The following is a 13,820-nucleotide window of genomic DNA, read 5'->3' on the forward strand; positions in this document are numbered from 1 at the left end:
AACATAAGCAGTTAATAGACTTCTGCATTTGCCAGCCAACTAGTTGATAAAACTAAACAGCTTCTGATGCTCCTGTTCAGTTCCGTTTATGGTGGTTGGACCTGATGTCAGAAAGAAGGCATCATCTCCACTTCAATACTTACCCAAATGGTTCAAAGACTTGAGCTGAATTTTGTACCACTGGCAACAGTTTAGCCAAAAATTGCACACACTTTTTCTCTGGGTAATAAACAATAAGGTCATGTCCTGGTTTTGGATGGATGAGACATGGGTTTCCAAATAATTTTCATCCACAGGTGATTCCACTTGTACAGGCTACTATCCAATTAAGGTGGGGAATCTTTTAACTGGCGACTGGGGTGGCCTGAGGGACGTGACAAGCTTTTCTACAAAAGCAAGATTTTATTAATTCACGTGGTTTTATTTTTAGACCTTCAGGCAAGTTTTAAAGGTTTCTTTTATTTGCCTCAACTGTGAGCAACTCTGAAATTATATGTTAATAAATATTGTCAGCTAACAATTTACTCAAATCTCTTTTACGCTGAATCCTTCTGGCATGATGAACAGTTTATCAAGCTCTAGTTTTAATTTCAAGCCATCGGTGGTGTTGCAATCTGTTTTAACCATTTCTGTCAAGCTGTTACAACAAATGAAGAGACCAGGCTGAATCAGCAATTGCAGTTCAGTGTAAAAAAAGATCAACTGTTGGTTGATTTGCTGCTGAAGAATTACTTTTTTTTGGGTGGGGGAGGATGGGGGTTGGTGCTGAAGGCAGGTGTAAAGAGACATCCTTCTGTACTTGTGATCTCCTCCTGATTCCAACAGTATTCCTGGGCCCCCAAGGTCAGTTAAATGCACAAGTTAGGTCACCAGCCTTCATTTAGGGTGGGTGCCAATCTGAGGAGGCAGAGTTGCTATGGCGTAAGGAAGAGATTGACCTGGGGAGGTGGGGGGGGGGGAAATTTTCCAGGTTCCTTCTCACCTTGCAACCCTGTGGTTCCCTTGTCCAGCCTCTGGAGTCTCGTCGCAACCCATGCAGAATCCAAGAACTCTCACAAAAGAGCAGTCACTGCCTTAAATGTACACCATTGACGTCAGGTGGCCCCAGTTTAGAATGGATTGGTATAATCGAATGAGGGTAATCGGATTGGTTTGAAATTAACATCGTGTAATATTTTGGGGACGGGGGGGGGGGGCTGTGTTAAAACTTGGAACTGATCTTACCAACTGTCACATGCTTGCTTTCCTAACTTACAACAGCAACCTCATTGCGAAAGTGGCTGTGAAGTGCTCTGCGAGGTCATGAGAGGCGCTACAGAAGTACAAAGCTTCCTCTGTCTCGGTGTATTTCCTGGGTGGGGCGAGGGAAGCGAAAGTGCTCGAGTCACCACAAAATGGAAGTAAATATTTTTTTTCACTTTTTCCCCTCTGTTTAAAAGCTGCCTTCAATTGGGATCGAAGACATTACTAATTGGGTTCCGTTTGTGCAGTTGGTCCCAGCTTCATGTTGCGTGGAGATTGATAGGACTGTGTACTGGCTACCGTACCAGCAGCAAGTCAAACCTCTGCACTTATGCTTATCTCAAGAATATTTCGCCAAATGAAAAAAAAAATGAAGAAATATATTTTCGCCCCAAACTTTTATTGAAAAGTTACAGCAATGGTAGCAAAGTCAAAAAAAAAATCATCTTATAATGGGCCAACGAGGAAAGACCTATAGACAAAATCGTACCGTGAAGTGGACACTGGCCATGCAGTTCCTCACCCAAGTGAGGCAAGAAGCCAAGAAATAAATAGTAAATAGCAGCTCAAAGCAAATGGAGTCCAGACAAGTGCATCATTTCCACAGCAGGAGCAGGAAAGACAAAAGGATTTAAAAGACAGTAATATCAGGAATGTTAACAAGGCAAGGTCCAACTTCTGCAGTATTTTCACCTTCAACCACTAACTTTAAAATCACAGTACAGCCACAAAAAGCGCACATAGCAACAATATCTAGCAAGTTTATTAAAAAAGTGCCACAATATATTTAACATACTTTGTTGTGCCAAAAAATTAAATAATTTAAAGAAAACATTGGAGTGAAATATTCATATTCTTCGTCCCCCCTTATTCATTTTTAACAAGTATTTTCTGGCAAGTTTAGAGAAATTACTGAGAAGATGTAACCCATGTAAAACAAAATCCAAGCACCCCGAATGTCATAACTGCTTAGTGTTTCTTCAGAGTGAAGTCACACATGCACACAGCCAAATCTGTCTAATCTTATAAACATGGAGAATTTCCACGGGAACAAAAGGTCCCCTATTCTCTTTCCCTCCCATTCCATGCACTCATCGCATTTCTCTTTCGCTTTCCCACCCCTGGACAACTTAACTTGATTCATGTACATCTTAAGGAGCCTCCCTGCATGACAATTCATCACCAAAAACACCACTGCGGCCCTAGACTCAGTATCTATCAACCAACCATTCACACCAACAGAACAGAGATTAAACTGGATGGCTTTGGAATGCATAGGTCAAACCAGATTTATATATTGTTATTGATTTCTCTATCTGCCTCAGAATGAATTCATCAATGTGACGGCTACATCACAGTATGGCAAAATGTACTCTTTGCACAGGGTACACCACAGGGAGGTGGCTCATCAGCCCATTATGCCAATGTCAGTTGTTTGCAAGAACAATCCAATTAGTGCCATTCCCCTGCTCTTTCCCCATAGCCCTGTAACAGTTTCCTTCCTGGCGATCTATCCAATTCTCTATGCATGGAGAAGACTCTGCAGGATAGAGCCAAAATTGCATTTTTGATCATTGCTAAAATTAGTTAAGGTACGGTACAGAAATTGTGAATTGATACCATCCTTGACTGAAAAGTAAACCACCCAGTTACCTGGATGCATGTATTCTACCGTCAGAATTCTGGACAGTGCCCCAGTAAGCCTGTGTGGACTGTGCTAAGTTGTCCTAATCCTCTCAAGTTCTCTCTCCTGAAAGCAGCGGCTCCTGGTTGGATTCACTTCCAATGCACCTCACTCAAAACAGCCAAACTTCACGAGCCACTTCACTCGAGAATCTAGGCAGAAACTCTGCAAAACAGGCACATCTGATGCTGTACTAACCACATGTGTACAAGCCTTCCATTGGGAGTTGCTGAACTACATACAGCAATCTTGCCTCCCAAGCCAAGGGGAGGGAACCCAATTATTATGGCCCACCAAAACCTCAACTTACTCACCACAGTACAGAGATTGAATGTGGGGCCGTTTGGCACTGTATGGTTCAGCACCACACCACATGGCACACTTATTTATAGAGGCTTTAGCCCAGCCTCTTCTTTTTACATTTTGCGTTCAATACAAAATCTCAATTATGTTCCTATTTTCCTCACTACTTTGATCCATGCTCAAGAAAGCAGCTAGAAGCGTTTGACTAGTCCCATTACCTGAACATGGATTCGCAACCTCCCCTCCCAAGAGTGAATGCAAAAAGTCTGGGCAACAACTTTCAAAACTAAAACTGTACTGTTAAATTAAAGAGGACACAACAAAATACCCCTCATTGCCATCAATTTACAAAAAATATTCTGCTAGACAGTACAAGTCTATCAAATTAACCTGGACAGCTATATTCGAGTGGTAAATGGTACATGTGTGCAGCATACTGGGAACGGAGAACACTTAAAACAGAAGATTCAAAATATTTAAATAAGGGGTAAAAATTGCAGTCTTAATCTGTAAACAAGCAAAATTCAAAAACAGAACTTTTTTTTTTTTACAGCCATCAGTCCCATTGATAAGACACAAAATGGGCCTGTGAAGGGTTAAAAAAAAAAATCCCACACAAGCTGAACGTTGCCCTTTTAAGAGTACAGTGTTAGTTTTCACAGTTAAAGAACAGATCTCGGCCACAGCACAAGAGTCCCTAACTCTTCTACAAGTCGCAGTCTCCTCCTCCAGAGAGCAGCCCGTGCAGACACATTAAAAGAAGCTAGAGAGAAAAACACAATGGGATAGATCGTCAACACAGGAAGATATTTCAGACACGTGCAAAGGACAGGACACCAAACAGAAATCCCGAGGGGGGGGGGGGAAAAAAATAAACAATAATGGCTGGAGCAGTGGGGAGGGAAAGAGGACGATGAACTTAGAAAGGTGAAAGCACGCAGTGTCTCCGAGTGTCAGGAGAAATCATTTCCCGAGGTCTTCAAATAAACAAAGACACCGTAGGACTGAGGTGCAACAGCTTTTAATAGCTTAAGATATTGTAAAACATCCAGAATAATCCGTGGAGTACGTGCAAGAAAAAGCAGTGAAAAAAAAAACAAACCCGACAAGGGGGGGAAGGTTACAAAAAAATTCAGTGCAAGACCTACACAAATGGACCGAGAATAAAATGTATAACATATTGTACATGGCATTCTTCCATGGAATCTCTAAGCAAGATAGAACCATCTCAGATTCCACCTGGGTAGAATGACTGACCTGAGGAAATACAACGTCTCACTATTAAAACACCTTAGCAAGGTTTGAATGGAATGCTCAAAAACATTCAACTCTGCCACATTTACAAAATAAATACTGTGCAATTTATTTTTTTTAGAACACAAAACACCCAAAAGCAATGCACTTAATGCATGTGACATGGGCCTTTAAAAAAATAACACATGCACTTCTTTTTTTGGTGTACAATGTTAACCATTTAAATTCTGTAAAAAAAAAAAAGGTCTTACTCTGAGCAATATACAAATACAGAACAAGCTTTTGTTGATCACAAAAAGCTGGGCACAAGTCTGGCTTCGTGTTTAAAATGCAAAGGCCACAGCCGGTCTGCCACATCAGAAGCTGCCCCCTTCTAATATTGGCCACTGCTCACAGAGGAAAAAAAACAAAAGAGAAACATGCTCCAAAATGACTGAGGGCCTCTAATTATTCAGTGCAGAGCCAGGGGTTACTGTAAAGAAAGAGTGCACAAATATGGACAAAAATGAATGGCAAACCTGAGAAACCCATACGATTCAATTCACATTTATTTGTATTTAAAAACCTGCGTTGGTTCAAACCGTTAGTTTGTACAACATTAGCATCCCTTCATATTGGAAGTGCAATAAAAGTGGAATTAAAAAAAACACACAAGCACGCACACACACAAAAGCACGCACACACACAAAAGCACGCACACACACAAAAGCACGCACACACACAAAAGCACGCACACACACAAAAGCACGCACACACACACAATGCCCTTTCAAACTAAGCCCTCCCGCCCCCTACTATCCCAGGCATCTAAATGTTTGGACCTTTTATTCCCTTATTAAAAAATTACACATTAGTGCCACACGCTGCCTCAAACACAAGAACAGGAGCAGTTACAAAATTGCTTCACATTATAGAATTGAAACAAGTATCAAACCGAGAGTTAACAAAATAAAAATCCTGTCTTAAAAACTGGAGGAGAAAAATAAGCAACAAAAATACTACTCAGTGCCTCAGCAATAACAGGTATTCCCCCTACAAAACTTCAGTTTATTGCACTTTTTACTTGACCCACAAATTTGAGATTTCCAGATTCTCCTGGGATTTTAAACGATCACAAATCCTTTATTTTGTTTGGTATTGTATCACATCCCCCTTGATGTAAACATGCGTTTTGTAACATGCCTGAAATTAAACTATTATGTCAAGTTTAAAAAAAAACAAAAGATTTGTTAGATATTATTATTACACGGATCAAAAGCCTAAAAACAGGAGCAGCAAACACAGGCAGCAAAAGGTGATGAGACACATAAATGATGACAATTTCATGCAATCGCTTCCTGAGGATTCTAATGCACCTGAAAACCATACGGTTTTTTTATGTTGGAATTACTGAGTTGTACACAGTCTCTGACGCTCATTTGGCAGCTTGTGCAGTACACCATGCTAGCACTGAAGTGGTAAACTGAGAGTCCTTTTGTCAGTTCCATACTATTTATTGCTGGATTCCTTCATTCAGCACAGCCACAGTATCAAGTTTGCACGCGTGTTTACATGAAGGTGGGGGTGGGGTTGAGGAAAGGGGAGGAGGGAACGAGAAGATGGAGATGGAAGGGAACAAGCATCGGAATGCAATTGGAAGCAAAAGGGAGTTCATTCCCAACTTGCGGAGGGAAGGATTCTACAGGAAGCCTGAACTGAAAATGAAAGAAAAGTAGGATTAATTTTTCATGAGTTACTTCAAACTAGATGAATGTTCAGCCAAGTACTATTTAAATAGTAAATAATGAATGAGCGCAGTTGTACATGTTAAAAATGAAAATGAGTCACTTAACAAAAAAACAAACATTCGATACGCACAGCAGTGGAAATGAGCTTGCAGGTGAATTAAGAAGAAAGCTCTTCAATTATATGCACAATTACTCTTGCTATACAGCTATCCTAGGTAAGAGCAACAAAATCAAGCTTGGGTGAAGTGTGGAGGGAGGAAAAAAGAGAATCTGCCCTAAGCTGTGATTTTTCCCCATCTCCAATCCTGACGGAGAGAGATCTTCACCTCATCAGAGTCAGGGGGAGGTGTCATGGTCATGCCCAATTCCAGGGAGCTGAACACACAATCCAGGATTTGTTGCTGAGGGAATGTTGCATTGTCACAACTGATGCCTTTCAGATAGACCAAGGAATATCGGGTCAGTGCACAAGATATGCTTCAATTATATAAAGCCTTGGTCAGAGCCCAACGGGGAGACCAGCCTTCAGTCTGAGGTGACACACCTCCAGAGGGATATGATGGCCTTGAAAAAGGTACCGCGCAATTTGCCCAAATGATACTGGGAGTTAAATTATGCAACCAGGTTGCTTATGCTCCATGAAGAGGTGATTAAGCTGATTGGTTTTCAAAATGTAGCGACAGAGAACCTACTCCTCTGATTGGAGGGGAGGAGGGGGACAGAATTTTAAAACTTGAGTAAGGTCATTCGGGAAGTACTTTTCTACATGGAGGGTATTAGAAACATGGAACTCTTTCCCCACTCATCCCAACTAAAGGTGATGGATGCAAGGATACGGGAGATCAATTCCTTAATAGGCAATGGATATGTGGTGAAGATGGGAAAATGGAGTTGAGTGACTAACTGAATAGTGGAACAGGCCAGAGGGTTGAATGATCTACTCCTGTTCCTGATTATTTTTTAAATGACAGCCCCAAGAATAAAAAGCAGTTCAATTAAAGTTGGTATGTAAAGGTCTATATGTAATGGTGTTACAGTACTAATTGGGGGAAGTGTGCCTGAGAAAATTAGAAAACCCAAGCCAGATGTTCAGAATTGACACTTGTTTCTAAAGCTATGAAATTACAATTACTAAGACATCTGGTTTCTTGGAGGCTCAAGAAACTGGAAATGGGCTTTTTGAGGAAGGCCATTTGGTAACAGCAATCCAGCATCAAGCATTCAGACAATCACCATCGAGTGCCTTATACCAGTCAAACAGAAAGGCAAACACAAGGGATTTGATCAATTTTTCTGCACTGTAAGGGACTGGCTATTTTAACTCAGAGTGCAGACAGAAGTACCATCATAATTGTTCCACAATGCCATACAATGCTCAAAGTATCAACACTTAATTTAGAATCAATTAATTCCACAACAATGGATGCCAGATTAACCAGGCAAGTGGGGGGGGGGGGGGGGGGGGGGGGGGGGAGAATGACCAGACAATTGTTTATCCCTCAACTGCTACCACCAAGAACAGATCAAACAGATTATCCGCTCAATTATCTCATTGCTATTCTTGGGAGCTCGCTCGTTGTGTACAAAATGTCTGTTAACATTTCTCTACATTCCAAGAATTACCACAATTCAACCTGCTTTTGTTGTCTGTTAAACTGTTTGAGACATGCTAGTAAAACAAGCTACATTAGTACAAGTCCTTTCTTCAAAGTTAACATGCAACAACATTTTTGAATGTAATGTATGTAGAAAACATGGGAAGGTTTAATATTATCATATCCACCAGCAACAATCTTGGCTGCATTGCCCAACATCAGGGTTTGGGTCGCTTCATAAAAGGTCCTTCAATATAATTTTTGGTTCAAAAGCTACACCGGAACAAAGACACTCGCCAATAGATTAACACGTCTGAGATCACTCGCCTTGTATTAGACAAGAAAGTCAGAATCAACTTTGGTAATGATTAGCCTGAACATCTATCAACAATCTAGACAGACCATCAAACAATAATGGAGTGCACAGTGTGCGTGATAACTGATTCCACTGCTGTGTTTGAGGTTAGTAATCAATCAAGCTTACCAGACAATATGGATCTCATGCAGCATGCAGTGAACAGCGTTAACTGTAAAACAGTACACATGCAAAAGCTGATATGGATGAATGGGTACAATGATAAAAGTGCATACACAACACTTGCTTGTTCTTTTCATCCCTTAAATTTGCACCAAATCCCATCCTGCTCAAAAAAATCTTCCTTTATGGTCACTAGAATCTGGTAACTCTAAAAGAACCTCATTACTCTCCATATCAGCCGTAGTGTTGGTTTTCAGAAGGGTGACAATTACTGGAAACAGAGGTTTCAACTTGGTACCCTAGCACCTGCGAAATATTATTAAAATGCTCCAACATTTTTCATCATTGTCCGCAAGTCTGCATGCTTTTGCTATAGGCTTCTGTTGGAGAACTCCCTCTCTCTGTATTTAGATCAAGATCTGAAATAAGGTGACGCCTCATTCATTCCTGTTGTTTTAGAATTGCTAGTTAGTTGCTGATTTTAGCAAACACTTGGCACAAGTTTCACCTATAATAATCGATCAAGAGGACTCCCTGTGATTTCCAATCAACGCAGCAAGCATAAGTCTGCAGTGCTGCTTTGTCGCCAGCCTCCACCTGAACAGCAGTGTTGATGCACAACACAAGGGGAAAATAAAAAACAGGCACACTGAATAGAGGATCTTTCATTAAATTGGAGGGTGTAGCAGGGGGTACAGAGACACCTGCTTTGAGACTACTAAAACAAAATAGATTAGTTTAAAAAAAGGGACCACAGTGTGCCTTATATTTGCAAACAGTATCATAATGTGCTTCACTTATATATCATATGAAAGCATTGTCTGTATAAGCACATATATAATCCTCGAACAAGTATTATAGATTTAAACTGTATTTTTGTATTTTCTTGTGAGCTTTGACCAACAAGCAATTTACCCCTTGGCATAATGGGAAATAAACTTTAATTAGACAGACCACATTCTTCTGGAATAAAGATGTACAGAGCATAAACCCTATTATCAGGGGCAGGCCAGGCAGCTACAAGTTACCAAGGTTTTTTAAATGAATAGCTACAATAAATAGGCATATTCAATCTTCCACTGATATAAGGGACAGAAAACAGACAGGAGAGATCACTCCCTTTTAGTTCCCAGGACTGCGGGTGTTAGGAGCAACCTGTGAACGTACCGGATTTATGTAGGTACGGTCACTAAGCAATAGGGGAAAGAACATTTGGGTTCGCTCAACCAATTAATTCCTAATTCTGCGAAAGGGTAGAATGCTATTGGCCAAGGTAAATAATGTGTATTAATGTAATTGGACCGTCTAGCTTGGATGACAAGTTGGGCGGGAGTATTGAACCTTCAGAAACACATATCTGTTGTGCTCGTGTGATGTAACGTCAGAGAGAAGCTGGAATCTTCTGACTATCTCTCTCCCAATGCGTATTGGTCAAATAAAGAACATACTGGCTTTATGTTCGCTGAAGGTGGCTGACTACGAGACCACCCCCAAAGGGAAACCCCCGAGAAATCCCCTTAGAGGGCAATTCTGACCAATGCAGTTCACCCTCACTGACTTGTCAAATGGCTCAAGGGGACTTACTGCCAGCATTCTACTTTGCCCAAAGTGAACCAAGTACCACGAGGTTGGTCTGAATTAAAGCTGGCTGACAAATAAAAGGCCCTGGTCAGACGGCAACCGTGAGCTTTTCAGAAGGTTCAAACAGTGCACCTTGTACATATCTGTAAAAAGTAGATCCTATTGCAACCATGGATGATGGATGATGATCTCTGCTAGAGATTTCACCATCCAAAATGTTGTGTTTCGTGCAAACAACCTTCTGACTGACCCATAAAATGACATTCAATGGCAACTGCACTCATCAGCCTTGCGAGAAAGGGGAGAAATGTGTTTTTTCTCAGTGCATTTTCCACTGGATCCCTCAACACTGTCAGGTATGACAGCCAATAATGCATTTGTTCACTCAGCCATGAGCGGAGTTGAGGCATAGGTAATGTACGTGAGCTGCTTTAGAATGAAAGATCTCCTTCTCAAATGACTAGCTCATCTAAAGCTTTTTCCATGATGGAATTGGCCTGTCCTTAATAATAGATTCTACCTGGCTTCATGGACACTGTTGGGACTTGCACTGGAGTTGATTCCATGGGCACTGCTCAGAATGTCACAGTCCCTAGTGGGGATTCTTCACATAAGGGCATTGAAAGACTACGTGGCTAACCAGTTTGCAGCTAGTTTTCAAAGTGTCGTGCATTCCTCAGTAACAGCGAAAATGGTACATAAGAACATAAGAAATAAGAGCAGGAGTAGGCCATCTAGCCCCTCGAGCCTGCCTCGCCATTCAATAAGATCATGGCTGATCTGTTTAGTTCCACTTACCCGCCCGCTCCCCATAACCCTTAATTCCCTTATTGATCAGAAATCTATCTACCTGTGACTTTAACATATTTAACGAGGTAGCCTCCACTGCTTCAATGGGCAGAGAATTCCTGAGATTCACTACCCTCTGAGAGAAGAAGTTCCTCCTCAACTCTGTCCTAAACCGACTCCCTTTGAAAGGGGGTGCAAGAAGAGAGAGACTTCAGGTTGCTTGTGCAAAAAATCTGAGGGTGGGCAGGACAGGGGAAGCATGTAGTTAACGAAGCTTATGGGATCGTGGGCTTTATAAAATCGAGATAAAAAGGCAGTCCGTGTTACTGTATGAAACACTAGTTCTGCCTCAGCTGGAGTACTATGTCCGATTCCGGCTAGCACATTTTAGGAAGAATGTGACGACTGTGGGGAGGGTACAAGAGAGATTTGCCAGAATAATTCCAGTAATGAGGAATTACATTACATGGATAGATTGAAGAAACTTAGGCTGTTCTCCTGAGAGCTGAGAAAGCCAAAAAGAGATGTTTAAAATCGTGAAGAGTTCAGATGGAACAAGTAGAGAGAAACCATCAAGGACTGAAGAGTCGATAGACGGAGTGCGCAGATTTAAGGTGATTGGCAAATTCAGAAGTGGCATGAGGAAAGACCTTGTTTCTGAACCAACAAGTGTTGAAGGTTTGGAGTGCACTGCCTGATATGGCGCTGGATACAGATTCAATAGTAGATTTCAAAAGGGATTTGGATAAATTGAAGATAAAATTGCTATGATAAGAGGAAACACGAGGAAGAGTGCAACTAACTGAGTCATACTTTGAAGGAGACTCGATAGGCAGAATAGCCTCCTGTGTTGTACTATTCGAAGAACAGTATACTTTTAAACTTACAAATCACGTGCGTCTAAATCCTGGTGGCTATTCCCCATAAATACAAGTGTATTGGTGGTGGTGACAGTGAGAGTACATGATGTTAAAAGGTTCTGCTGGCACCATCAGTTAAATGGCACTCAGTGCAGAAAAACATCTGGGAGAAGTTCGCAGTGAGCACGGCCAACGGAGAGGTCAGGAAGGGAAACTGAATGAATGGTCAAAACAAGGAGAGAGAGAGTAAGGTATAATCAAGCAAATGAGGAGAGGGAGAGCGAGGGAGAGAGGGGAAAGAATGAATAGAATAGGGTGGTCAAGAAGCATGGCAACTAGACAATGATGATTTTGGGGAAGGAAGAGTGAATAAAAATGGAGTGTTAAAGGAGCACAAGATGTCTTTTCTTTTAATTCATTACTTGAGGGATTTACTAACACCAGAAGCAGTTCAGAGAAGGTTCACCAAGATGGTTCCTGGGATGGAGGGATTTGTCTTATGAGGAAATGTTGAGCAGGTTGGTCCTGTACCCACCTGAACTTTACAAGGATTGGGAGGTGATCTTATAAAAACATGTCAGATTCTGAGGGGGCTTGACAGAGTAGATGCTGGGATAATTTTTCCTCTCATGGGGGAATCTAGAACTAGAGTATAGTTTAAGATGAGAAGTATCCCATTTATGATGGGGATAAGGGAGAATTTCTTCTCCAAGGGTCATCAGTCTTTGCAATTGTCTTCCACACAGTGCAATGGAGGCTGGGTCATGGAATCTTTCCAAGGCTGAGTTGGATCCATAAGCGAATCAAGGCATCAAGGAGTTTAGAAGTATGAGGGAGGGGGGAATCAGATAGAAACCTATAAAATTCTAACAGTATTAGACAGGCAAATGCAGGAAGGATGTTCCCGATAGTAGGGGTGTCCAAAACCAGAGTTCATAGTCTAAGGGTAGGGGGTAAATCTTCTGGATTGCAATGAGGAGAAATATCTTCAACCAGGGAGTGGTGAATCTGTGAAATTCGCTACCACAGAGAGCAGTTGAGGCCAAAACATTTTGTGGGGGGGGGGAAGAGAGTGAGAGAGAGAGAGAGAGACAGAGAGAGAGAGAGAGATGTCGATGCCAATGAGGCCATACCTCAGCGATGCTGGGTTTGGGGGGGGGGGTTGTTCAGTGATACAAAGGCCCAACTCTTCTTGATACTGTAAAACTTCCAAGCAGCAGGAACTAAGGAATATGGGATGACTGATCACCATGGGATCATCAGAAGATATTCCTAATTGCAAGGCATTTTACAAGAACATGGTTTCCATTTATCGAGTACCACAGACTCCTCCCTGGCATTCACCCCACCCAATGAACAGTGCCAACCAGGAGGTGACCTGCCTCCCACCAGCTAACAACTGAGGAAAAATAACTAATCTGGCATTTATCAGATGTTTATTCGGGGCTCTGAAATGCACTCTCCCAAATTAAAACTGTGTAAGATATTTAGCAAGAGCTAATTGTGTGCACTGCATTTTGGGCTGGTGAGCTACACCAATGTGATGCAGCTGTTTTGTCTCACAGCGCACTTGAACAGATGTTTAGCTGTGTAGTTTATACTCATAGAAATGATCTGTGTTATTTCATCCTCCACCAGATATGGACTTTATATGGATAACGATAAATTGATGCTATGTTTCAGGTTGGACCAAGAATGGAAAGCTCTTGTTCACAGTAGGTTCAACTAGCCACTGAAGTTGTTGAAACTAAATTGCGGTGATCATTAAAACTATTGAAGGATAAAATGTGAAAATAAGCTTGCTTCTTTAAAAAAAAAGGTATGCTTACTTTTTCCGCTCCTTCTCTCGTTTCAGAGTCTGCTGGCTTCCTGACTGCTGGGCCTGTGATTGAAGTAATTCAGCTGCAGTCTTCCTTTGCTTAAAGGCATTAATCTCATCATCCAGGCTCTTTTTCTTATCTTCTAATTTCTTCTTTTCGTCCTGATGAAGTTTCTTTAAACGATCAAATTTATCGTGCAGCTGGGAGATAGAGAAAGAAATAGTGAGGGAGAAAAAAAAAATCAAAACAATGGCTACACCTCAAAGTAATTAACTGGCAGCAAACAAGTCAGGGTGTCCGGAGAACATGGGAGGAGCAAAGTACTTTCTATGGTTGCAAGAGAACACAAACAGCCTTCTGCCTATAACGTGCTCCCACCACAAAAATCTTGCTAGTTTCTCCAGGAGGAGAGGGACCAAAATAAAACCAAGGGTAGCCAATTGGCACAGTGGTTAGCAATGCTGCCTCATAGCTTCAGGGACTTGGG

At 41.5% G+C, this 13,820-nt stretch overlaps 1 protein-coding gene across 9 annotated transcripts in view; it reads right to left on the reverse strand.

Annotated features, from left to right (window-relative positions):
- Positions 1-1,629: 1,629 nt before the first annotated feature.
- The window catches only part of LOC144493027 (septin-6), a 67,581-nt gene continuing 55,390 nt past the window's right edge, over positions 1,630-13,820 (reverse strand). For 3 of the 9 annotated variants that reach the window (XM_078211829.1, XM_078211823.1, XM_078211828.1), the window contains 2 exons: positions 13,343-13,533; positions 4,020-4,955 (listed from right to left, as the gene is read on the reverse strand). In XM_078211829.1, coding sequence (XP_078067955.1) covers positions 4,931-4,955; positions 13,343-13,533 — 216 coding nt within the window. In that variant the 3' untranslated portion in view covers positions 4,020-4,930. Of the gene's footprint in view, positions 3,993-4,016; positions 6,178-8,289; positions 8,333-13,342; positions 13,534-13,820 lie in introns of those variants that run through there. The other 6 variants (XM_078211827.1, XM_078211832.1, XM_078211826.1 and 3 more) reach the window with 3 other exon arrangements.

Source organism: Mustelus asterias, chromosome 4, assembly GCF_964213995.1.
Source record: "Mustelus asterias chromosome 4, sMusAst1.hap1.1, whole genome shotgun sequence".
Taxonomy (NCBI): Eukaryota; Metazoa; Chordata; class Chondrichthyes; order Carcharhiniformes; family Triakidae; genus Mustelus; species Mustelus asterias.